The 26,731-nt window shown below is 38.6% G+C and overlaps 1 protein-coding gene across 2 annotated transcripts in view; it reads right to left on the bottom strand.

Annotated features, from left to right (window-relative positions):
• Positions 1 to 1,025: 1,025 nt before the first annotated feature.
• Positions 1,026 to 26,731, bottom strand: part of RFX7 (regulatory factor X7) — a 150,433-nt gene continuing 124,727 nt past the window's right edge. Inside the window, exons 5-9 of one of the 2 annotated variants that reach the window (XM_060150480.1) lie at positions 14,618 to 14,734; positions 13,233 to 13,317; positions 12,386 to 12,593; positions 8,782 to 9,077; positions 1,026 to 7,173 (exon numbers count right to left, since the gene is read on the bottom strand). In XM_060150480.1, coding sequence (XP_060006463.1) covers positions 3,889 to 7,173; positions 8,782 to 9,077; positions 12,386 to 12,593; positions 13,233 to 13,317; positions 14,618 to 14,734 — 3,991 coding nt within the window. In that variant the 3' untranslated portion in view covers positions 1,026 to 3,888. The remainder of the gene's footprint in view (positions 7,174 to 8,781; positions 9,078 to 12,385; positions 12,594 to 13,232; positions 13,318 to 14,617; positions 14,735 to 26,731) is intronic. The other variant, XM_060150488.1, reaches the window with a different exon arrangement.

The raw sequence follows: 26,731 nt of genomic DNA on the forward strand, positions 1-26,731 counted from the left end.
AGCCTCTCTCAAAGGTGGGCACAATATCTTAAGTCCCTGGTATCTTCTCTAGGTTATGGAACTCATTTTTGGTGGATGATAACATGCTCCTGGAAATGGGCCCCTCCCCTAGCTATAAAAGATGAATCAAGAATCTAAACTAGTTAGTTTTATGGTGGGCCTTGACCTTCTTTTTTCTAACAAGATTAAGTAGGGGGTGGAGTGGGAGGGAGTAATGGGAGAGTATGGGAAAGATATTTTTCTCTCTGATAAAAGGCTGAGAGCTGCCCTTACCACCTTGTTTGGGATGTATGAAGATACCATTTTTGGAGCTGTGGTAGTCATCTTGTGACCACGAGGCAATAGACACAGAACAGCAACGCTGAAGCTGATGGAACACAGAAAAAAACACTGAGTCACTGAATGAACCTGAGCACCTCCTATCACCAAAATTCTTATTAAGCTAAAAATAAATGTCCTTATGGCTGAAGTCAGTGTTAGGTTTTCTCTTACTTGCAGCCAAAAGCACCTCAGATACTACATAACACTTCTTCCTCCAGAATTTCTTATTGGTTCATTATATCCATTGGTTCCTGTTCTGCTTGCCTGTTCTTCACCAAAATGCCTATAATGCTTTTGGACATAGCTGTGCTTTAAAATTTTCTGTTACTTTTCTATTCAAAGTTCCCCAAATACCCATATCTAGGTACTACACAGACTAACATTTGAAAGCAAACAGTATATGTCAGTGAACGAAAGGAAAGACCTTTTTTTTTTTTGGACAACATAAAGCTCTATGCCATGTATCATTCATTGGTAATAAACTCTAAGTTAGTAGCAGAGTTCTAATGAACAAAATAAGATCTGTGTAGCCCTCTGGATTAATAGCAGAGAATAGATTAGCAGCACTGTTCCTCCTGATGCTGATTTTTTCCCATTTTCTCAACTTTCATGAGATCAAAGGAAGAAATGCTTCAGGTCTGTTTACAAAATGGCATGCTGTCTACATAAAACGGATCCCATAAATCACCTTAAGATCCAGTCAGTTTAATATAAAATGTTTTTAATTGTTTTTGAAAACATTTAAAAAACAATTTTTGAGCACTTTCAATAAAAAAAGAGAACTGAAATGCTACTGCAATATTCAACTACTGTAGTTTCAGCAGGTACAACAGACAACAAAACACTGGGGAAATCTTGAATTTTTGCACTAAATGAAAACATGAAACAGGGCTTGTTTTTGTCATTTATGGTGTAGTAAAACACATTATAGTACAAGACTGTTATATGAACCTCTGATGCACTGCACAAAAAAACACTTTCCTTCTTTTCAGTTCAAAAGTCAGTGCTTATTGCAATTATATGCAAAATTATTTACTTCATGAAGTCTTATCATGATAAACAGTATGCAAAATGTTTAAAACATCAAAACAATGAAAATAATCTGAGAAAAGAACATATTCAACAATAACTAAGCAGAATTAGTAAACATAAAAAAGCAAATAACTTGTGAATAACTATGCTTGTCTGGTTAACAATGAACCAGTTTCAGTACAGCCAAGGAAAAAAAAAAAAGTGGTTACAGGAATACCTAGTACTGTACAAGATAAGTCAATAACACTCATGCACATTTTGTGATCATGTATTAACATGGTGAAGCAAACTAAACTTAACTTTTCCTGCTGTAATATTCTCATGTAAGAGAATAAGAAATAGAAATATCTCATTGAGATTAATGCACATTGCTACATAAGACAATTTTATCTGTCACTTTGATGACATTTTGTCTTTTCATAATGAAACACATTTAAAAAGTTTAATCTGTGGACTGTATTGGTTGCATTTATCCTAAGAGATGTGCCTACCACAGGTTCAACAAATTTAGTGCAATATATGAACCCCAGAAAGTTTGCTGGACGAATTCAACCAAATTTAAAGTGTTTGCTGCAATACTGTACAGGGGGTTAAAAATCCTCCAGTCTTTATATTTTTATCAAAAAAGATTTCCATTATTTTTGTATTAGTAGGAAGTTAATAATGTAAACAAGGGATTAGAATGGCCTCAAAATCTCCTTTTCAGAGTATCTCATGTAGAAAGGCTCCCATCATTTGTTAAAAGAAATCACACAGTTTCCTTTGGGTATTGCATACTTTGGTGTGCAGTAGTGCTGTGTCTCAATGTACAGTGAAGAAATAACTAGCATCAAGAAAGAAAATCTAACAGATCATTAAATCAAGATAACAGCAAACACACACAAATGCCAATAACTAGGACATATCAATATATAAACCTCTGAGCCAAACCTAGCACCATTTATTTATCAAAATGTTAATACCCTACTTTGCAAATTTATTGAACAATGAAATCTTATTAAATTAAACCCTTCATCACATTTGTTAAATATTCATGGATTGTAGTCTTCTGATTGGCTTACTAATTAAGGTAAAGGAAAGCTTAGCTAGGCTCAAGGTAGCATAGAAATGGTTTAATGTTAGCCTTAAAAACATAATGGCAATTTTTAAGTCTATTTGAAACTGATCTTGAAGCTCACTTAAATGGAGCTGTCAACTAATGAGAAGATTTGTGTCAGCATGAAATTCATAAATAATTATTCACAAAACAAAATGGGAGCCACAGAGAGAAACATTTTAAAACAAATCCTGAGTGCTTCTTTTGCAATTGTGGTTATCACAATAAATCAAAATTAAGCATGTTATAAAATGCTCCTCTTCTTCAAGTACTATTGATATCCCCTTTGTTTTAACAGAGATACAAAGATTTGTGACTTCAGACCTCAGGTGGTGAAATGTTTTCTGTTTAGTTTTTTATGTTCTCTCCTGCTTATTTGTCTTTCAAAGGGATTCCCATGATCAAATTGCATTTCTATATTCAGGAGCAGTGAAGGAGTCAGTCACTAAATCGAGGACTTATAATTAAAACCCTTCAAAATAAATCTTAAATAGAATTTTAATATGTGCATGCAGACATACTGTGATGAAACTAAGAAAATGCTTTTAGTTTCCTTCTAAATTCCCCTATCTCAACTACCAAATAATAAAACATAAAATATTCTTCTAACATGCTTTTATTTATTCTATTAAATTACAATGTTTGGAATTATGTACTTGTTTTGTTTGTGTGTGTGTGCACGTGCGGGCATGTCTCTGTGTAAGCTCCATGTTAAAATCAACATTTTAAAAGAAGACTAATGCAAGGTCACAAATATAAATGGCTACTAGTTTTTTCCTTTTAAATATTTTAGCGCAGCTTTTGCTTTCCTTACATTAATATTTAATTTTCCATTATCTTCTCCTATTTAAGCCCTTCGTTGCAGGTGCAAATGGTACTGAAGTCCCAGAAAGTCCTACAGAGATTTTTTTTTCATTCTACAGTAGCTCTATGCTTCAAGCCTAAATATTTATAATAACCTGAATATTATCCCTGTTCAAGGAAGACCTTCTTGTCTACAGTTCACCTTAACTATGATTTCATATCTAAATGATAATGCCAACAACAAAAAATATCCTATACCTAAAATCAATGGTTTCCTCTAAAATCTGTGCAGATCAACCAATGAATTAAAATAAACTTATACAAAATAAAGATCTAGACTGCTCTCGTAAAAGCTGGTTATTCTTTTGCTTACTAGCAAACAATGTGATTAAATGGGGAACATTATAAAATTGAAAACCTAATATTTGTTTTTCTACAGCCTACTCTCTTCAGAAACTTGTTAAGAGCTGAGGCGAGTCTAACCATTTCCTACTGAAGAAGAAACCGCTTCTGCAGCAAACTCTTAAAATGTCACAATTAATAGTAAGTGTTTCTGCTGCGGGAGGCACTTCCATTAAGACAAATACAATACATATGTCTTTCGATACAGTGTGCTACATATTATAAAATACAATTTAACCCAACATTTCAACAGTAGGGTGGTCCTTGCTTTCTATCCATTCAAAACCTGATGAAGTCATAGAGCTCATGGATTCACTGCAAATTTGTTGAAATAATGGGTCATTCTTTAATTCTTCCAGTGTAGCTTCATCATCTTGTCCCTGCTGACGACCTGGATCAAACAGTAGATTTGGATCTAAAGCGTTCAAATCATTGATGCTGCCTGAGAGCTCAGAAGACAACCTGATGTCGCTAGAAAAATCAGATGCAGGATTAGTGAGATCAGATGCTACCTGACCTACCAGCTGCTGGTTGGTTTGCAAGCTGTCTCCACTCAACAGGTCTTTAACAGTGCTACTGAAATCTAATTGTTGCTCTCCAATTTCTGATTGTGCTTGATTATCGCCAGGAGAAAAACTGATCTGATCGGTGCTATTACTTTTGGTGAGGTAAGATGGTGCTTGGAATTCATAAATAGAAGTGCTGGAATCGATCATATTCTGCGGATTGGCACTAGGAAAGACAGTGGAAGTTTCCAAAATCTGAGTGAGATTCATCCGGGCTGTATAATTGGAGGGCAGGTTGTTCATGCCCAAACCTCTCACTGCATCATCATTGTCAGAATCAAGTTTACTCAACAAAACATTGGTTATTTTTTTACTGTTTGTTTGCTTCTGAAGAGCATTTGGGAAGGCTGTTTGCATCATGACTGTCAATGGAACCGACTGACTTCTTTGAGCTATGTTGTTGGCACATGCATCCGTGTGAACGTTTGTGAAAATATGAACTTCAGGGGTTACTGGACTTCCAAAGGGGGTCACATTAGATCGGGGGATATTAGATACCGGGTAGAGGGTGCTTCCACTAAGATTACGTTGGCGATGAACAGCAGGGCTCACGCTTCGGCACCGGAAGTTGCTGCTGGCCGAAGAGTTAGTTCCTTTATTATCAAGAGGGGCAGGGACCGCAAAGCCCTCCTGTTTGTTGGTGTTACTTACAGTGGCACCTTGATGCTGCACAGGAGAGACAGGAGTCAGACGACCAAAATGAGTGTCATGATGTCTGGATTGAGACTGGTAGGACTGTCCAGGCACAGCAAAAGCATGAGGTTTCCTGAAACGGTCTTCCACTAGTTCCTGATAGCTTGGGAGAATGCCATGGCCAGAAACGGATGAATTACCAACCCCACTATACCCATTATTCATCCATTCAAGCTTGGTTTTGTCGGGGTGTGTGGCCATGGGTCTCTGCATCGGTTTCACAGGACTACTTGAGACAATGCTGGCGTCATGATACGCCATACTGGAGCTTATTGGGGTAAATGCAAATGGATTCCTGCATTCCACGGGGCTGGGAGGGACACTACTGCTGCAGTTAGAATGGGGAGTACCGATGGGTGTATGTCGGCTACTTCCTAAAGCACTATCCACGGGCGTGGTCTGGGCCAACCTGGAGCAAGGGCTCTCCCGTGACAGGCTCTGAGACCCAGCAACCACTTCAGATGTAGGGGTGGGGGTGGGGGTGGGGGTCGGGGTCGGGGTGGGGGTCGGGGTGGGGGTGGGGATCGGAGTGCCATTGCTATGGATGGGGTGATAGAAGTGGGTGCTGGGGGCGTGAGATGACGCTGGAGCGCCTGGAGTCACAGACTGACTCTGAAGGGTCATTCCCAAACAGTTACCGTAAGCATGGGAATTGTTCATTGACATCTGCTGCTCCATGAGTACCAGCTCCTCTACAATACTGTCCTGTGTAAGCTCCTCATCGAAAGGAAAGTAGCTTTCATTTGCTTGGGAAACAGAAGGCTCGAACTCCTTCAGTTCGGACTGTAGAGGTAACTGATCTGAAGACTGTGCTTGCATTTGACTCAAAGAAGATTCTTGTATCTGGCTGTGTAGTTGCTGGGAATACGTGTCCTGTGGCATTCCTTCTAATTCCCAAACAGACTTCTCTAAGTCATTGATATCAGAGTGCTCAGGAACTGTCATGACACTGATATCTTGCTGTTGTTCACAGCCGGCAGATAGAAACTCAGAATCCTTAGTGACCTGTTGCCATTCATTTGGATTAAAGCTGCCATGCGATTTTGAATCACTGTCCAAGAGAAAGACACTGCCTTCAAGCTTTACTTTTATATCTGGAGATGATGATGGTGTGGTTTGCTGTTCTGAAGCTAAATCACTGGTAACAAGAGCAGAGGAATTCACTTGCTGAGGATGACTTGCCACTACGTGTGAGTTAACATTTGTTGATACCTTGCTAGGAATCTGAGAACCTGCTGCTGAACTTTCCGTTTTCCCTGAATGTGGAACCTTTTGGTCCTTCTTAACACTGCCTGGTTTCTGACCTTCTGAGATAACTGCAGAAAGCTGTTCCACAATTGGTTTCTTTACAGGAGGCACCTGGGACTCTTGCAATGCAGAAGACAGCCGCTTTCTTGGACTTTTAGTGCATAATTTAGGGTCTTTATTTATTGAGTCACCATTAGATGGTGAGCTGGTGCTGGTGAAAGTTAAGTTCTGAGTGGCAACTGAGAGAGTGATAGTGCTTTGATTATTGCCTGTTGAAGTGCCTGGCAGAATTTCATTACAGCGATTTTTACATTTGGTCCTCTGGTCACAGACCTTAGTTGCTTTTATTTCATTAACACCTTCATTTGAAGGTTTTTGCACTACTCCCTCTGTATTACTTTTCTGCCCTGAGAGGGCACTAGGTGTTGTTTTGGGCACGTCAGCCCCATCAGAGTTCTCTTGGCACTGTACGGGATGCTCATCTGATGACATCTCAGGTTCCATTTTGACTTCCACAGCAGATGGTCCCCCGGTGCTGCTGGTCCTGGATCCAGGAGACTGAAGTGAAACAACAGAACCATTCTTGATCTGTGGAATGGTCCTTGATTCTTCCGTTGTCGCTGCAGCACTGTTTACTGAGGCAGAATGTTTCAGAGGGGCACTACTGTTGCTGGGTGTGAGGGATATTGCTGTCATTTTCACCACATTTAGAGAACTCACGTGTGACGTGGGTACAACAGCGGTTTTGATGGGACTACTAGTAAAGAGGACAGTAGTTGGAGAGCGGATGGTGAGGGCACTGGTGTTGGCTGGTTTGGGTAATATCTGAGGGTAGCGGTGCCGGGCAGAGCGATCCCCCCCAGGACTGGCTGGGACGTGCTGAGGAGTCTTTGGTGCCTGCTTCACAGACTGCATGTGCTGGGTGACCACCTGTACATTGAGGGGAAGAACTTTGCCGTCAGAAGAACTCATTGGACTTGGTGAAGTTACCAGTTGCCTGGTCCGTTGGACCTGTTAAAAAGGCGGAAAACAAAAATATCAGATGTAACAAGTCTAGAATATAAACAGCAATTCATATATTCATTAGTATTAAGGCATTTAATACATGTAATGCTAAAAAGAAAAAAAAAGACAGTTCGTATGTTAGACAAGTTTTTAGACCAGATTCGATAGGATCAGACAAGTAAATACTATAATAAATGCAACATAGTGTAATACAGTTACCAAATACAATGATATGTAAGAAGAGAATTATTAAGACTTCAATGAAAAACTTCACATTTGTGATGAATACTTGCTAAAACAATGAATTTGAAGGAGGTTATAGGGAGCAGAAATAAAATCTTGAAGAAACATGCAACTATAAAGGTATCTAACTGGAGTCTGTGGCAAGATGACTCACTCACAGGGGAGACTGTCTTATAAATGGATCTACCTTGGGCATTACTAATAAATCACTGCGGATAAGGTCTCAGATAAAACTACTGCCTTCCCCAGTTTGCTCTACAATGAATAGTGCAAGAGTATGGTTCCCAGGTATTCCATGTTTCAATAACATGATGATGACGATGATAAGGATACTGATAAGAACAGGAAAAACCACAAGATACTATATTTCCCTAATAACATCATAAATAACAACATAAAATACCATCTTGCTTTAGCATGATGCACTCTCATTTTATTTTTATTTTTTTATTTTTAAACATTAAAAAACCATTTATTTATTTATTTTTGGCTGCTTTGGCTCTTTGTTGCTGCGTGTGGGCTTTTCTCTAGTTGCGGCGAGTGGGGGCTACTCTTCGTTGTGGTGCACGGGCTTCTCATTGTGCATGGGCTTCTCATTGCGGTGGCTTCTCTTGTTGTTCGGCATGGGCTCTAGGAGCACGGGCTTCAGTAGTTGTGGCATGCGGGCTCAACAGTTGTGGCTCACGGGCTCTAGAGCGCAGGCTCAGTAGTTGTGGTGCACGGGCCTAGTTGCTCTGTGGCATGTGGGATCTTCCCGGACCAGGGCTTGAACCCGTGTCCCCTGCACTGGCAGGCGGATTCTTAACCGTGGCGCCACTAGGGAAGCCCATGCACTCTCATTTTAAAAGCCTCTTCATCATAAACTCAGTTGTGTGAGACAGACAAGTAGACCATAACCTCTATTTGTTGATAAGGAAAGAGACTCAGAGTAGCTTAGAGACTTGACCGAGGTCCCACCATTGAGACAAGTCTATGTTAATGTACTACCAACACATATTACAATTTTGCTCCATCTGAATGTTAAAAAGGAAACAAATATAAACCAAAAAAAGTTTGCAATTTTGTCACCTTTGCTTGGCTAGAGATGAAACAACTCTGAAAATGACTCATCTCTTACATAAAGCTCTGACTGGTTATGTGCAAACTTGTATGTCTTGTAATTGCACTTCCGTTCCTTTTATAGCTCACGCTGTAATCAACAACGTATATCCTGAATAAAAGAACCGACTGAAGTGAAATCTGTGTGTGGTCACAAAATCAGTTTACAACTGAATCTACACCTATACTTGCCTCCTTCTTCTGTGCCACTTTTAACTAAACAACTGACTTCCCACAATCCCAGTAAGGCCAAATGCTATTTAATGATATTACCGGAATGGGACTAGGGACAGCTGCCACAACGATACCAATAGGCTGAGGAGAGAGGATTGCAGGATTTCCATTAGAAAGACTAGTCACTCCATTGGTTGTAGCGCCTTCTGATTTTTTTGCTGAGGATTCTCCTGGCAAAGGGGATTGTAGTTTCTGTTCTTGTTGTTTCTTTTGGATTTTCCGTTGCAATTGCTGTTTAGCGTCAATAGGAGATGGCAGAGTCTTCACTTGAGGCTGAAAGGAATTACTTTCAGCTGTAGGTATAAAAGCAGAAGGCTGGGTAATTCCTTTAATTCCTGAAAATAAACAGAAAGTAAAGCTAAAATACTCCTCTTTATAGAAAGCGGTTACAACTCAATTTCTAAGACTGTGTAGCCATTTACTGGACAAAGCAACCAAACCCAGCAAATTTTAACTCACAGTTTCTTTATGAAGCATAAATATTACACTTCCAGTTTATAAACATTTGTCAATATGGTTTTAACTGACACCTTAAAATACGGTTCAACTTGGGTGACAGCTGTAGTTATATCTGCAATAATAGATGAAGATTTTTGAAAAGAGTAGTAGCTATGTCACTAATGTGCAAAAGCTAAGATAAATGCCAAGAGAGCATGTTTTACATATTATCAGTAGATGTCAGAAAAACCTTCCTTCGCCCTTCTCTAATTAAGAAATTCATGCATTTTCGTGATTTTAATACTCAGTCCACAAGGGGTACTCAATAAATATTTGCTGAAACCATCCATATCTTAGAAAAAAATTGTACGGGGAAAACAAGTCTTTAATTCTACATGAATTTCACGAAAACAGGTAATACAATTTTAACCGCTTTAATTAATTAATTAATTACTCCAGTATGACCTAGGAGAAGCTAAGCAGAGCTTCTTAATAAGACTGAGGTTAAGATAGTCTCAAAAAGGGTCACTGAGAAAGCTTTTTAAAGTAGTAGTAAGATCAACACTGAGGAAAAGGGATGATAAAATAAGCAAGGGATAAATTTTAAGAAACCTTGATTATGTAATACAACTAATTTTTCAAAAGCTCATTTCACATTTAGGGAGTGGCATTAAGATCATTAGAAAGTGAGCAGGGGTCAGTAGAAACAGTGGAGAGAGGCAAAGGGAGGACACCCCTGTCCTGCTGGCACATCCTGACCTTCCCTTCCCCAGCCGTTTCTGCTTTTCATCTTGTCAACAGCAACAGCTTCGTGAGTGGCAGGCGGGAAGGAGAGAAAGGGACTGTAAACTCTAACCCACACACTCACTGCTCAACAATCCCACATGTTCTGACCGCCCTTTTATCACCTAAGTACTATTCTTTCTCCTCAAATCCAACTCGAATTGCGCTGCTCCCGTCCGGTCCGCAGCCTCGGCTCTGGGCTGCTCAGCACCTGAACCCGAGGGCCTGTGCCAACCGCTCAAGCTCGCTGTCTCATGCCTCCTGCTAGGGTTTCTGGACAGGCATGAGTTCCAAGCAGCTGCTTACAAAGGACGTCTGTAATACAACCTGTTCTTAATATGGAGACGATATTTACAAAAAACCAAGTGCACCTTCAAAGGAAGAAGATTCATCACTACCAAAGATATTTTTAAAAGTGGCAATGGGGCTTCCCTGGTGGTGCAGTGGTTAGGAATCTCCCTGCCAATGCAGGGGACACGGGTTCGAGCCCTGGTCCGGGAAGATCTCACATGCTGCGGAGCAGCTAAGCCGTGTGCCACAACTACTGAGCCTGAGCTCTAGAGCCTGTGAGCGGCAACTGCTGAGCCCAGGTGCCACAACTACTGAAGCCCGTGCACCTAGAGCCCACGCTCCACAACAAGAGAAGCCACCGCAATGAGGAGCCTGTGCACCACAACGAAGAGAAAGACGCTTGCTGCAACTAGAGAAAGCCTGCATGCAGCAGCGAAGACCCACTGCAGCCAAAAATAAATTAAAAAAAAAAAAAGTGGCAATGGCTGAGAACGTAATTTCAGAAGATTGTTAAAAAAACAGTCAGCCTCCCGAGCTACTTTCAAAAAGTGAAAATGCCTACTTATATATGTGATTTTTAGTATTTTGGTTTAAAAAATATACCTTTCTTCACACTTAGCCTTAAAAATCCATTCATTCAACATTTCTTTCAGTGAGACTATGTGAATAATGTGGGAAATAAGAAGATAGAGATGTCTCTGTTTCTTTACCCCATGATACCTCCTAAGTCCTCAACTTGTGGAAGTACTCTTCTGGGTGTCAGTAGGGGTAGCAGAAAGAGAACACAGAAAGCTGAAGGGCCCATATCTTTTAGAACCTCATTTTGCCAGAAGCTAGGAAGACAGTCTGGTGTAAAGGAGTAACCTGGGTTTTGGAGAAGGACAAACCAGGATTCAAATTCTGGCTAATTCCACTACTTATTTGACTATGGACAAATTACTTAACCTCCCTGAATCTGTTTCCCGATCTGTAAAATGGGAATAAATATCCCCTACCTTACAGGACCGCTGGGAGAATAAATGAGGTAACAGATGTGAGCTATCTAGCTAGATAAGGCTGCCTAAGCACTCTTCTGCCCCTGTGTAACTACATAACTATACAGATTAGAGCCATCCATTTTATATCGAGACAGGAAAAACTATGAGGAGGCTCTTGTAAAAAGCTATTTTGCTGATATTTATGGTCCTCAATTGACAATAAAATGAGAGAACAGAACAATCTCTCTCACACACATACTGCAAATGCTTAAAGCTTCTGATAAATTTAAACAGAGAAAAAGGATTCCTTATTAAAATAATGAAGTTAAGATAGAAAAGTAAAGTCATTTAAGAGTATAATTATAATTCTGGCTGTGATAAATCTACTGTTTCATATTAATAAATTTTTTATAGAAGTTATAATTTCCTAGAGTAATAAAAAAATGTATTCACTCTTTTTTTAGGTTTATAAAGTATGACTGAAATAAGACATTTTAAAAATTTCATTAAAATAGATACTTTACACAGCTATTAATTTAGGAGGGAGTTATTATTCCAACGATACTGTCAGTCCTAATACTGTTAATTCTTAAGTTGCTATCTGAATAAAAATACTCATCTGAATGCATATTAAAAAAATCACTCTTGCTATTTCATAGTAATGCTTCACATGGTTTATTTTTTGTGAGACTAAGGTTCCTTTCACATTGTCCAAAGATCATTTCACTTATAAGTATTAGTTTTGGGGATAGGAGTCTTAGCAAGTAATTAAAAAACTTAATCTTACTTTATATTTGTAATATTTAATTTATCAATTTAGAAATACATACATACTTAAAAGTACACATAGACATCTTCTTTAAACTTTAAAACAGCAATGGAAAAATTAATGAAATACCAACTAGGAAATCATAAAAGTTTCATACTTAAGCAGAGCAACATACAAAGCTATAACTTAAAGTTTATCATGAAAGAACTATTATTATTTTTGTTAGCTCAACAAGCCCATCTGAATTTAGTATTAAGGGAAGTAAGAGTGGACGCATACAAATACTAAAAAGACAAAGGAGGTTTTTAGCTAAGCTCTTCTTTTTACTACCAACTCTAAAGACAGTTAACACCCTGTCAGTTTTAGCTTGTTAATAATTTTGTACCTGGTGGTGCTGCGGCCATTACAGTTAGAGCTGCCATCGACTTGGTGCCTATATAGTGACTTTTTACAAGGAAGCGGGCTAATTCCAAGACCGTGTCAAATGGCTGGCTTAACACTTTCTGGGCCCATTCACACACAAGACGGCAAGCAGAAGTGATAACTTCCTCATCAATATTTTGAAGCTGCCCAGAAGGTTCAGCTCCTTCCAACTAAACAAAGGAAAAAGGAAAAAACTTTTAAAAGAAAGTTCAGAGAAATTAAATTGAAGCACACTTAAGATACATGTTCTTAATCAGAAGACACAATATAAAACTATTGAGTCAAAGTAGTACTAAGTGAGTGGTACTGGCAGGCATAAAAGTACTGCAAATATGAGGTCTATGCCTATACCCACTGGTGCACAGCCACCAGCAGTGTTGTGAATATAACATTTAAACATATACTGTTAAACATATATGGAGACTAACAGATCTTTTGAATTTTTTAAAAAGCCTTTTCTAACATCAAGAAAACAAGCTATGCCATAAGCCGTATTTCCTCTTCTGAAAACATTCGTTCTATACGTTATTCTATAACTTAAATTTTCCTCTTGACAATATATACCATAGATATATCTACCAATCAGGAACTTTAGATCCATCTTTTTTCTCCTTAATTTCACGAACCACGGTGATATAAGTCATATATGCTAACAGTTACCAGCCACTGTTGAATTTTTTGGCTCATTTATTTAGTAAAAGACAGTTCCTGGTCCCTGCTTTTATCCAAATAAGACCATGCAGAATCGTTTCAATGTTGATAATAAGGTACAATTCTACTTATCAAAAAGAAAAGGCAGAAATTCTTACCCCATCCCCAGTTTTGTGAAAATCAAGATTGGGTAGTGTTGGCATATGAACAAAAGCTTTTTTTCTTAGTCCACTGTAGCAATACGTAATAAATGGTTAAGGTCTGAAGTACTCGAAATTAAATGAACTGTTTATATAGTTAGCACTTGAAAAGTAACCATATATGAAATGAGAATAAAATCAGCCTGAGATACCATCGACTTTCTGAATTCTTCTGTAAAAGAAAACTTAATTATTAGAAGCTCAGGACACCTTTACTCTTTTGAAACTGAAACAGTCCTTGTAGAATGTTACTGGCTCAAATGGAACAAAATGATTTTCATCTGTTATAAATTTTATGAATAAATGTTCCTAATAAGCGGTGCCAGCCACCAGTAACAAACAGGTCAGAAGGAAAGGAATATCCAGATGGAAACCTGGCAGAGAGAAGGGAAACTTTAGCCCAGGGCACTGGGACAAAAACAACTCTTATGAGTGTCACAAGAGCTTTAACCTTTTCACTTCTCTTTTTCCACTGAAACGTACAGGATTATCACCTGTAACATGCCAAAGACACATGAAGACATTTTTGTTTGTACTCAGGAAACAAGACTCGGTCGTGCAACAACTGGTTACAGAACACCTGGAGCCGTTTTAGAAAAGCAGCCTCTCCCCTTCCCCTCTTCATCTCCCCCACAGCAGAATTTTTATGTTTTGGAAAAGGCCAAAAGCTAAGCAGAGAGAAATGATGCATTTCTAATATGATACAGAGACCCTCCATGTTACAATCTTCTTCCAAGGGTAGGAAGAACTTTAGTAAACTCTTAATTTTAATTTCCTTACTTCTGTTTGCTCCTAAGTATTTCTCTATCATGAGAGGGGCCTTTTCTATGCCCTGGCTTTAATTTTAATACAGCCTTTAAAGGGTTGGATGAAAATACAAAGAGAACACTAATCTTACAGCACAAGTTCCACAAAAAAAATTGTTTGAATGTTGTATATATTGCCAAAGAGATCCCTATGTTTCTAAATTAGAGGAAGGAAAGATGATAAACTAACATCTTTCTCCACTTTCACTGACAAAATTTACAACTGCTGTACTGTGGCGTGCCTTAGTAATTCTATTGTTAAGGAAAAGAAGATCAGACCATTAAGAACACATTATAGTGACAGAGTAAGGTGAAATCTATCACAATCCTAATAACCACTATTTGTTATTTCTCTTGCAGTGTGATAAACAGCTGGGAAAATACAATTTACAATTATTCTAAGTACTTTTGAGTCATTTATATTTGTTGATTTAAATTTATTTCTAAATATAGTTGCTAGTTGAACTACAGCAGCAGATGTTCTGTAATAAGGGAGAACTTAAAGAGATTACTAAAAACCATTCTGGTAAAGGATATTTAGATTTGCCTCTCGTGCCCAGACGACGTGCCTTCATGTTTGGAAAGACATTTTTCATGATCTTTCCAAAGTCAGCAGCACTTAATGGATGGTAACCAAGATTGTCACAATAGCTCCTGCAAAAGAAGGAGGGATCAATTCAGAGAGAGCAACAGAACTCAGAATCATATTAGCACAGCGTTATTTCAGTCCAATTTGACCTCTATGACAAAGTGAAAAAACACATCTTCAAGTCATTCACCACAAATTTCATTGATACATGCTCATCCTTCTTTAAAGACTAACTCAGGCTTACTTAGCTTGTTTCATCCTCAGGGTACACAGTACTACTGCTTTTAATAGCAAAAACTTGCAGTAAGACATTGGCAGTACAAAGTTTTCCAGATACAATCCAAACGCGCATTCTGAAATGAGAATATCCAGGCTCGACCAGTAGGGCTATACGTTTCCACATATATATCAAGCTCACATACTGGAATAATTTCCAATGTAAACATTACGTGTGTCAGACATTAGAGACAAAACTACTACATGGTTTGGAATAGAAACACGATGTATTAGAACTAAAAGGGACCTTAGGGATCATCTATACCAACACTCTTATTTTACCAATAAGGGAAAAAAATGAAGGCACAGTGTTCTCACCCCCCCCCCATTATTGCGAGGAGAAAGTACCTTGTAAGGCAGTAACTTCAAGTGGGACCAGGGAAACAAGCCAAGTCTCACCTACTACTAGATCAGGTGTTCTGTTTTTCTATACAGCTGCCAGTCATGGGTAAAAGGCCAATTCCTTCTCTAGCAGTTCAGCAGCAGGAAAATGCCATGTCCTGTTCTGGCTACCAAGGCCCACAGTTATGAGGAGAACCGCTACCAAAGAGCAAGTCAGAGGAATTCCAAAATAACTCAATCAAATCTCCCCAGCTCATCCCCCATTTCAGCATCAACTAGAGCAGCTTCTTGATGAAGCAGTCATGCAGTAGAGAGCCAAGGAGAGAGGTTTAGGATGAAGAAGGAAAACCCCTGGAATGGGCAGCATATAACAGTAACTGGGACTTGAGTTCTTGTAGATGGCTGAATACCCTGGCAACATTCTTGAAGTGACCTGAATTCCAGAAGTCAAATTGGTAGACTCAGGAGAAGGTTGGGACCCCTGGGAGACTTAATAGAGAGAACAGGGTAGGTCTGAAGACTGGTGTTTTTCTTGATTGTGCCCTCCCTATCCCAGCACCAAATACCACACACTTCTGCTGGGGGTGGGGCTGAGGGGAAGGAGAAGAGTTGCCTGGCAAGTGCATTCTCAACAATGCTGCACAGTAGGGAGAAGGGAAAGGAGCTAATATGTATCGAAAACTCCCTCTATAAGAAATATCAGATACATCATATGTAAGTTGGGACTAATACTCCAAGTGTCTGGGGGCCAAGGTTTAAAGCACAAAGTGAAGGAGTGACTATTTTGGGGGGCTGACAATTTAAATGAATTGCATCAAATCATAACCATCTCAGTAGCAAGTTAAATTGGTCATCTTTATGGTTTAAACCAGCGCAGAAAGAAAATGTGAATGATCTCTTTTACACCTTAGGGACTTGATACTTGTTTCCTCTACCTGGAATATTTTCTTACCCCTCAAGTCCCTGCTTGTTATGATTTTGAAAGGGTCTCTACTGACTACCCTATCTAAAGCAGTGCTCTCCTGCCATACCCTCACCATATTCCTTTTGTGTGTACTTTCTTTTCAACGCCTGACTTAAAATTATGTAACAGCCAATTTATTTGTTATGTATCCTCCATTAGACTGTAAGTTCAACCAGGGCAGTGACCATATCTATCTGGTTCATCACTGTATTCTTAGCACTCGGAACAAGACTGAAGAGTCATATCATGCCCACGTGTCACATTAAACCTTAATATGACATACAACTTAAAATGACTTTAAATATGACTTAATAAGTATGTCACATTTAAAATGACAAGAAACCTTAAAGAAACACATAAAACAAACAAAGCAAAGAAGAAAACAGTGCCCACTGGCTCCTATGACAGCACTGGCAGAGGGGCCTAAAAAAACTGAAACCAAATAAAGAGAATCAAAGCAATGAGTCTAATGAGAGATATAATATCCATTCTCTTCTCCTTTTGTGATTTAGGTTTTGATATTTTTTTCATTATATTAGTATACCGAAGTTCTTTATTTTGGCAGAAGGGGTAGGTGAAAGGTTGACAAAATTAAGTATCAGGATGACAAATGCAAAATTTGCTTGTCAAACTGAACTAATCCTGAGTGTGATTTCAGAATGTGACCATCTAGTTTCATCTGGTTTTTGATTCTTATTTATTCCACTAAAAGCAAGGAATTCACTATTTGGAAGAATAACAATGAACTTACCTTTAAAATACTCTTTAGTGGATAAATATATAAAGTATCGGTTGGCCAAAAGGTTCGTTTGGTTTTTTCTGTAAGATGGCTCTAGTAGCACTTATTGTCTTTAACTTCATTCAAAACAATTTTGTTAGATTGTATGTGACAGCTGTCATATCAGCGTGCATTTAAAAAAAGACATCAAAACTGGTGAATTTTTGTGTAGCCATTTTAATATTGAAGATGGAAGAAAAAAAGCAACATTATTTCAAGAAAGGTAAAAACGCAACCGAAATGCAAAAAAAGATTTGTGCAGCACATGGAGAAGGTGCTGTGACTGCCTGAAGGTGTCAAAAGTGATTTGCGAAGTTCTGTGCTGGAGATTTCTCGTTGGACAATGTTCCACGGTTGGGTAGACAATTGAAGTTGATAGTGATCAAATAGAGATATTAATTGAGAACAATCAATGTTATCCCACGTGGGAGATAGCTGACATACTCAAAATATCCAAATCAAGCGCTGAAAATCATTTGCACCAGCTTGGTTATGTTCATCGCTTTCATGTTTGGGTTCCACGTAAGTTAAGCGAAAAAAACCTTCTTGACCGTATTTCCACGTGTGATTCTCTACTAAAACATAACGAAAACGCTCTGTTTTTAAAACAAACTGTGACGGGCGATGAAAAGTGGATACCATACAATAATGTGAAACAGAACAGATCACGGGGCAAGCGAAATGAACCACCACCAACCACACCAAAGGCCGGTCTTCACCCAAAGAAGGTGATGTTGTGTATATGGTGGTATTGGAAGGGAGTCCTCTATTATGAACTCCTTCTGGAAAACCAAAGATTAAGTCAAACAAGTTCCCAATTAGACCAACTGAAAGCAGCACTCCACGAAAAGCATCCAGAACTAGTCAACAGAAAACACAGAATCTTCCATCAGGACAATGCAAGACCACATGTTTCTCTGATGACCAGGCAAAAACTATTACAGCTTGGCTGGGAAGTTCTGATTCATCCACCATATTCAACAGACATTGCACCTTCAGATTTCCATTTATTTTGGTCTTTACAAAATCCTCTTAATGGAAAAAATTTCAATTCCCTGGAAGACTGTAAAAGGCACCTGGAACAGTTCTTTGCTCAAAAAGATAAAGTTCTGGGAAGATGGAATTATGAAGTTGCCTGAAAAATGGCAGAAGGTAGTGGGAAAAAACGGTGAATACGTTGTTCCATAAAGTTCTTGGTGAAAATGAAAAATGTCTTTTATTTTTACTTAAAACCGAAGGCACTTTTTGGCCAACCCAATACTTTGGAGACATATAATAAACAACTCAAATTATACCTCCTGAATCATATAGTAGGCAATGTTAAGAATAAAACTGCTTATCGTTCAAGACTCTATACTTTGACACCTTACATGTCAAAGAGAAAATAAAGAGCGCCTCAATTTGAAAGTAACAATGACAATACCCAGACAGGTCATCAATTTCTTTAATTTTGTGAAATTAATGAACTGGAAATGAGTTCAGAAGGTTGTATAGTTCAACTTCCTGCCAGGTGTGGAAATGGCTATCCTCCTGAATGATGGGTTACCTCTGAACACTTCTCCTGATAGGAAGGGCTCTATATTGTGACCTGGCCTATCCAATTTTCAGTGGTTCTAATTTTCAAAGAAAAATAACTTATTACAGCCTCTTCCCCATTGAGAAGTTCCTGACATTCAGTGACACTGTTTAATATAATTAAGTATTTATAGGCTATCTATTTGTAATTTTGAAACCAGGGCTATATAAGATGCCATAGGTCATTCCAGGCCATGTGGAGATCTTGGATAGTTTACACCTTGTTTTCCTGCTTCATAACTAAACTGCAGGTTGATCAAGCAAGATATGGTGTCAGTTAACACCTAACTCAGCGTCAGATTATATTTATGCAAGACTCAAAAAAGGGGAAGGTACAGAGAATGTTCTGTTCACAGGATAACTAACACTCTAATGCCATTCTTAAAATGAGATTTTTCCTTTGGTCTTGCTCTTTTTTTAGAAGTATGCTTTACAGACTTTGAAATTAAGCTTAATATTTAATATGGCCATGAACATGTCACTCAAAATCCTCAGTAGCAAGTCAGTCTTCAATGTTTATTCATACCATTTACAAATAAACTATTAAGTTAAAGGTAAACACTGCTTAAAGGTACAAAAATACAAATAAAAATCATAAAAGACTTGTGGCAAAATATAGTCATAGGATACATAACAATACCTGGACAGTTTTGGACTGCTTTTTATGTGTTACATCATTTAATCCCCCCAACCACCTTGAGGCAGGTTGTTTTTTTGTTTTTTTTTTGTTTTTTTCCTGTGAAGCTGTTTTTATAGTTCTTTTGAGACATTAAATTTCAAAACCCGTTATAAATAAGCCCCTATTTTCTTACAGATGTTAAAAAAAATGGCCTCAACATTATTTATATGAAAACATTCACACATACTTTATACATAAAGTATATGTTACCTATACTGCCTAAATGCCAGGTAATGAGGATGGTGACAGTAGCTCCTAGAATGCAATTAAGCTGTCTCATTGCAATGACACATTATTATCTATAAAAAGACTGATGCAAAAGATAATCCTTACATTATTATGTAGAAAATAAAGAAAACGGCATGTGTATAAAATGTTATAAAGTCCAACTGCTTTTATTTATAAGAACATGCTTTCAATTTGTGTACCAAAAATTCTAATTTGCCTATGGACTCCTACAATTCAAGGCATATACTTCTGACTTAATGTATGATTTCAAGAGTTTTTATTTTTAACCTCTTGACCAAGTTCACTCATCTCTCCCACCCTCTACCATCATCCTTTGACAACAAACAATATATTATCTATATCTGTTAGCTTTTTTTTTAAAGGAATTTTTAGTTTCAACATGTAAGAGAGATCACATTGTATTTGTCTTTCTCTGTCTGACTTATTTCACTTAGCATAATGCCCTTGAGGTCCATCCATGTTGCTGCAAATGGAAAGATTTCATTCTTTTTTACAGCTGAATAATATTCCACTGTATATACACACAATTTCTTTATCCATTCATTCATCATTGGACACTTAGGTTGTTTCCATGTCTTGGCTATTGTAAACAGTGCTGCAGTGAACATGAAGGTGCTTATCTTTTTGAGTTAGCGTTTCATTTGTCAGATATATACCCAGAAGTGGAACTCTGGATCATATGGTAGTTGTATTTTTAATTTTTTGAGGAACCTCCATACTGTTTTTCATAGTGGCTGCACCAATTTATATTCCTACCAACAGTGCACGAGGGTTCAATTTTCTCCACATCCTCACCAACACTTGTTATTTGTGTTCTTTTTGATAACAGCCATTCTGACAGGTGTGAGGTGATATCTCATTGTGGTTTTGAATTTCATTTCCCTGATGATTTGTGATGTTGAGCATCTTTTCACGTACCTGTTGTCCATCTTTATGTCTTCTTTGGGAAATGTCTATTGAGATGTTCTACCCCATTTTAAAATCGAATTACTTTTTTTTTTTCTGTTATTGAGTTGTATGAGTTTTTTATACACTTTGAATATTAACCCCTTAACAGATATATGACTTGCAAATATTTTCTCCCATTCAGTAGGTTACCTTTTTATTTGGTTGATGGTTTTCTTTGCTGTGTGGAAGTTGTTTGGTTTGATATAGTTCCACTTTTTATCTTTGCTTTTAAAAAATTTTATTTTTGGTGTCAGATTAAAGAAATCATCGCCAAGACCTATGTCAAGGAGCTTGCTACCTATGTTTTCTTCTAGGAGTTTTATGATTTCAGATCTTATGTTCAAGTCTTTAATCCATTTTGAGTTGATTTTTGTGTACAGTATAAGATAGTGTTCCAGTTTCACTCTTTTGCATGTGGCTCTCCAGTTTTCTCAACTCCATTTATTGGAGAGACTGTCCTTACCCCACTAATTTTGGCTCCTCTGTTGTAAATTAATTGATCACATATGTGTGGGTTTATTTCTGGGCTCTCTATTCTGCTCCATTCAACTATGTGTTTGTCTTTATGCCAATACCATACTGCTTTAATTACTATAGATATGAAATAGAGCTTGAAATCAGGGAGTGTGATGCTTACACGTTTGTTCGTCTTTCTCAAGATTGCTTTGGCCGCTTGAGGTCTTTTGTGGTCTCATAAAAATTTTAGAATTCTTTGTTCTATTTCTGTGAAAAATGCTATTGGAATTTTGATAGGGATTGTATTAAATCTGTAGACTGCTTTGGGTAGTATGGACATTTTAACACTATTAATTCTCCCAATCCATGAGCACAAAATATCTCTCTACTTATTTGTGCCTTCTTCAACTACTCTCCTTGATGTCTTGTAGTTTTCAGTATGCAGGTCTTGAACATCTTTGGTTAAATGTAATCCTAGGTATTTTATCCTTTTTAATGCAGTTGGAAATGGGATTGTTTTCTTAATTTTGCTTTCTGATAGTTTGTTATTAGTGTGTAGAAATGCAAAAGATTTTCGTGTATTGATTTTGTATCCTGCAACATTACTCAATTTGTTTATTCGTTCTAGAAGTTTTTTTGTTGGAGTCTTTATGGTTTTCTATATATAACGTCACATCACCTGCAAATGGTGACAGTTTTACTCCCTCCTTTCCAATATGGATGCCTTTTATTTCTTGTTCTTGCCTAATTGCTCTGGCTAAGACTCCCAACACTATGCTGAATAAAAGTGGCAAAAGTGGGCATCCCTGTCTTGTTCCTAATCTTACAGGAAAAGCTTTCAATTTTTGAGTATGATGTTGACTGTGGGCTTGTTGTACAATATATGGCTTCTGTTATGTTGGGGTACATTCCCTTCATAGCCACTTTGTTGAGTTGTTATCATAAATGAATGTTGATTTTTGTCAAATGCTTTTCCTGTAGCTATGGAAACGATCATATGATTTTTATCCTTCATTTTGTTAATGTGTTGAATCACATTGACTGATTTGTGAATGTTGAGCCAGCCTTGCATCTCTAGAATAAATCCCACTTGATCATGGCGTATGATCCTTTCAATGTATTGTTGAATTGTTTGCTAATATTTTTTACACCTGTATTCATCAGGAATACTGGCCTGTAATTTTCTTTTTTTGTGGCATCCTTGTCCGGTTTGGGGATCAGGGTAATGCTGGCCTCACAAAATGAGTTTGGAAGAGTTTCCACCCCTTCTATTTTTTGGAAGAGTTTGAGAAGGATAGGTAGTAATTCTTCTTTGAATGTTTGGTGGAATTCACCAGTGAACCTGCCTGGTCCTGGACTTTTGTTTGTTGGCAGGTTTTTGATTAGTGATTCTGTCTCCTTACTAGTAATCAGTTGGGTCAGATTTTCTATTTCTTCATGATTCAGTCTTGGTAGGTTGTATGTTTCTAGGAGTTTATCCATTTCTTCTAGGTTGTTCAATATGTTGGCATATAACTGTTCAAAGTAGTCTCGTATGATCCTTTGTATTCTGTGCTATCAGTTGTACCATCTTCTCTTCACTTCTGTTGTTATTTATTTGAGTCCTCTCTTTTTTTCTTGGTGAGTCTAGCTTACGGTTTTTCAGTATTGTTTATCTTTTCAGAGAACCAGCTCTTATTTTCATTGATATTTTCTATTGTCTCTTTCATTTATTTCTGCTCTAACCTTTGTTATTCCTTTCCTTCTAGTAACTTTAGGCTTTATTCTTCTTTATCTAGTGAGGTGAAAAGTAAGGTTGTTTATTTGAGACTTTTCTTGTTTCTTAAGGTAGGCATTTATTGCCATTAACTTTCCTCTTAGAACTGCTTTTACTGTATTCCATAAACTTTGTTATATTCCCATTTTCATTAGTCTCAAAGTATTTTTTTATTTCTCTTTCGATTTCTTCTTTGACTCATTGGTTGTTCAAGTAGCATGTTGTTTAAGTTCCACATATTTGTGAACTTTACACTTTTCTTCATGTAATTGATTTCAAATTCATACCGCTGGGGTTGGAAGAGATGCTTGACATGATGTCAATTCTCTTACATTTATTAAGACTTTGTCTTGTGGCTTAACATATGATCTATCCTGGAGAACGTTCCATCTGTACTTGAAAAGAATGTATTCTCGTTTTTGGATGGAATGTCTTTTATATATCTGTTAAGTATATCTGGTCTACTGTGTTTTTTTTTTTTTTTTTTGCAATATGCAGGCCTCTCACTGTTGCGGCCTCTCCCGTTGCGGAGCACAGGCTCCGGACGCGCAGGGTCAGCGGCCATGGCTCATGGGCCCAGCCGCTCTGTGGCATGTGGGATCTTCCTGGACTGGGGCACAAATCCGTGTCCCCTGCATCGGCAGGCGGACCCTCAACCACTGCGCCACCAGGGAAGCCCCTCCTGTGTCTTTTAAGGATGATGTTTCCTTATTGATTTTCTGTCTGGATGATCTATCCACTGAGGTAAAGGGGGCATTAGAGTCCGCTACTATTGCTGTACTGGTGTCTGTTTCTCACTTCAAGTTTGTTAATATATGCTTTACATACTTAGGTCCTCCTAAGTTGGATAAAAAAATATTTTATAAATGTTTTATCTTCTTGTTGGGTTGGCCCAATATAATATAATGTCTTCTTTGTCTCTTATTATATAGCCTTTGTTTGAAAGTCAATTTTGATAAAAGTATAGCTACCCCAGCTTATTTTGGTTTCTGTTTTCATGGAATATCTTTTTCTATCCCTTCACTTTCAAGTCTCTGTGTGTCCTTATATCTAAAGCAAGTCTCCTGTAGGTAGCATATAGATGGGCTTTGTTTTTTATCTATTCAGCCACTCTGTCTTTTGATTGAAGGAGTTAGTAAATTTACATTTAAAGTAATTATTGACAGGTATGTACTTATTGCCATCTTATTTGTTTTCTGGAAGTTTTTGTGGTTCCTCTCTTGCTCTTGCTCTCTTTCTTTGTAGTCTGATGACCTTCTTTAGTGATATGCTTGTACTGGTTTCTCTCTATCTTTTGTGAATTTACTATAGGTTTTTGCCTTATGGTTACCATAAGGCTTACATATAAAAACTTTTAACAGTCTACTTCAGGTGGTTAACACCTTAAATTTGATTACATTCTGAAGTTCAACGTTTTTACTCTGCCCTCCAATGTTTTATGTCACATTTTATATCTTTTAATCTTCTGTATCCATTAGTTATTATAATCATAGTTTTACTACTTGTTTTTTTATCTTCATACTAGCTTTATAACTAACCCATTACATTTACTATATATTTACTTTCTCAGTGACACTTATTCTTTCATATGTTTTCTTGTTACTAGTTAGTACCCTTTCTTTAGAGCTTATAGAAGTCCCTTTAACATTTCTTGTAAGGCTGGTTCATGGGTGATAAACTCCTTTAGCTTTTGCTTGGTTTAAAATCTCTTTATCTCTCCTTCAATTCTGAATGATAACTTTGCTGGATAGAGTATTCTTGATCACAGATGGAGATTTTTTTCCTTTCAGCATTTTGAATATATTGTGCCAATCCCAAAGGCTTGTAAAGTTTCTGCTGACCAATCTGCAGGTAATCTTATGAGGGTCTGCTTGTACATAACTAGTTGTTTTAAGATTCTCTCCATGTCTTTAACTTCTGACATTTTAATTATAATGTGTCTTATCTCCATTTTATTAAGAATTTTTGCTGAGGTTTTACCTTGTTCTTTCATTTGGAACACTTATATATATATATTTTAAATTTATTTATTTATTTATTTTTGGCTGCATTGGGTCTTCGTTGCTGTGCGTGGGCTTTCTCTAGTTGCGGCAAGCGGGGGCTACTCTTTGTTGTGGTGCACGGGTTTCTCATTGTGGTGGCTTCTCTTGTGGAGCATGGGCTCTAGGCGCACGGGTTTCAGTAGTTGTGGCTCTCAGGCTCAGTAGTTGTGACTTGCAGGCTCTAGAGCGCAGGCTCAATAGTTGTGGTGCACGGGCTTAGTTGCTAAGCAGCATATGGGATCTTCATGGACCAGGGCTCGAACCCATGTCCCCTGCACTGGCAGGCAGATTCTTAACCACTGCACCACCAGGGAAGTCCCTGGAACATATTCCTTTGTTTCTTCATTTTGCTTAACTCTGTGTTGGTTTCTATGCAGTAGATGAAACTACCACCCCTTCCAGTCTTGAAGGAAGTAGGAGATGAAACTTGTTGTTCAACTCTGTCCTAGGTCTTGGTTGTCCCTTAAACTTTTGTGCTTGTCCAAGCAGCTTATTATATCTTTAATAGCTCCCAGTAGTTAGGTATGTACCAAGACCTATCAAGGTCCCAGAAGGGAGGATCTCAGCACCTAAAATCAGGCTGACTGGAAGTTGGACCCTCAGGCAGCAGCTTTTAAAAGTATGCAAGTATATATAGTCCAGTATGACTACAGCATAAACCCTGCTTGCCACCAGAGCCAAGCAATCTGGAGGTGTCACTTGGGCAGTTGCAAAAATCAGGGCTCCTGACAAGTGTATGAGATACTGGTGAGCTGGAGCAAGGCAGAGGGAAAGAGGCAAGACTACATCTATTCCTTGAGAGTAGCTCTGTAGGCCACTAGACATATGCCAAACCTGAAGCCTACCCCTTAGGCCAAAGCTCGAGGAAAGCAAAGAGGCTTCCTTCACAGAAAAACTGGGGATGGGAGGGGGTGTCCCAGTCTGCTGTCTGTGCAGTGCCTTGGAGGTGGTACTTGGCCAAGAACTGTCTTTCCAACTGCCACATTACTCTGGAATGACCCAGGAATGCAAGCCCCCCCCCGGCTACCAGAGCCAGTTGATTTAGGGGCATCCCCTGGGCAGTGGCTACAAAAACCAGGCTGCCAGATGAATGGAAAGCTCCCCCTGGGGGCACACTGGCATTCAGGCGTGTGGCAGAGGGAGAGCACAAACATAGCACCGGCCCTCTGAGGTCTCCGAAAAGGATTACAGTCAGCTGCTAGATACACGGTTAAGTAGAAGCCTGCCCCTCAGGCTGCAGCCGTGACAGCTGGGTAACAGGTCTCCACAGAAAAACCGAGCTCTTGGGCCTGTGACTGCTGCTGTGCCTAGAGGTGGTAGCTGTTGAAGAACTCTTTCTCTGTTGGTTACAGTCCTGTGGGACCCTTTACTGTAAGCCCCACTGGCACCGGTGCCATGCTATGTAGAGGTATCCTCTGGCAGCAGCCACAAAAATCAGGGTGCCAGACAAGGGTGTAAGATCTCCTTTCTGGGTGACTGTGTGTTACAGTTCCATTGGACCGGGAACACAAGCTCCCCTGGCCTCCAAAGCAAGGCAATTAAGACGTGTCTCCTGGGCGGAAACTGCAAAAATCAGGGCACCAGATACATGTAGTAGCTCCCTTCTGGGAGATACTGATATTCTGGAGCACAGCAAAGAGAGACTGCAAAGATAGCACCTGCAAGTCTCTGTCCCTGGACAGTGCTCCAGCTGTCTCCTAGATGTGACTTCAATCGGATGCCTACCCCTCAGGCTGATGCTTTAATATAAGTAGGTGATCCTCCTTCCCTTATGTCTGGGCAAGACAGGCTGACTCTGAGCTGGGCCCTGGGGCAGGTAGGTCCGAGTGTGTGGGCCCTCCAATAGCCATGTCTCAGAACCTTATAGTCTTGTGGTTCTCGGGCTGTGAGCCCCACTGGTTTTCAAAATTATATGTTTTTTTGAGGGTTCATCTCTCAGGTGCAGGTCTTAAAACTTCGGGTGTGCAATGTGGAGTGTGAACCCTTTGCTCCTAATG

Source organism: Lagenorhynchus albirostris, chromosome 1 (assembly GCF_949774975.1).
Source record: "Lagenorhynchus albirostris chromosome 1, mLagAlb1.1, whole genome shotgun sequence".
Classification (NCBI taxonomy): Eukaryota; Metazoa; Chordata; class Mammalia; order Artiodactyla; family Delphinidae; genus Lagenorhynchus; species Lagenorhynchus albirostris.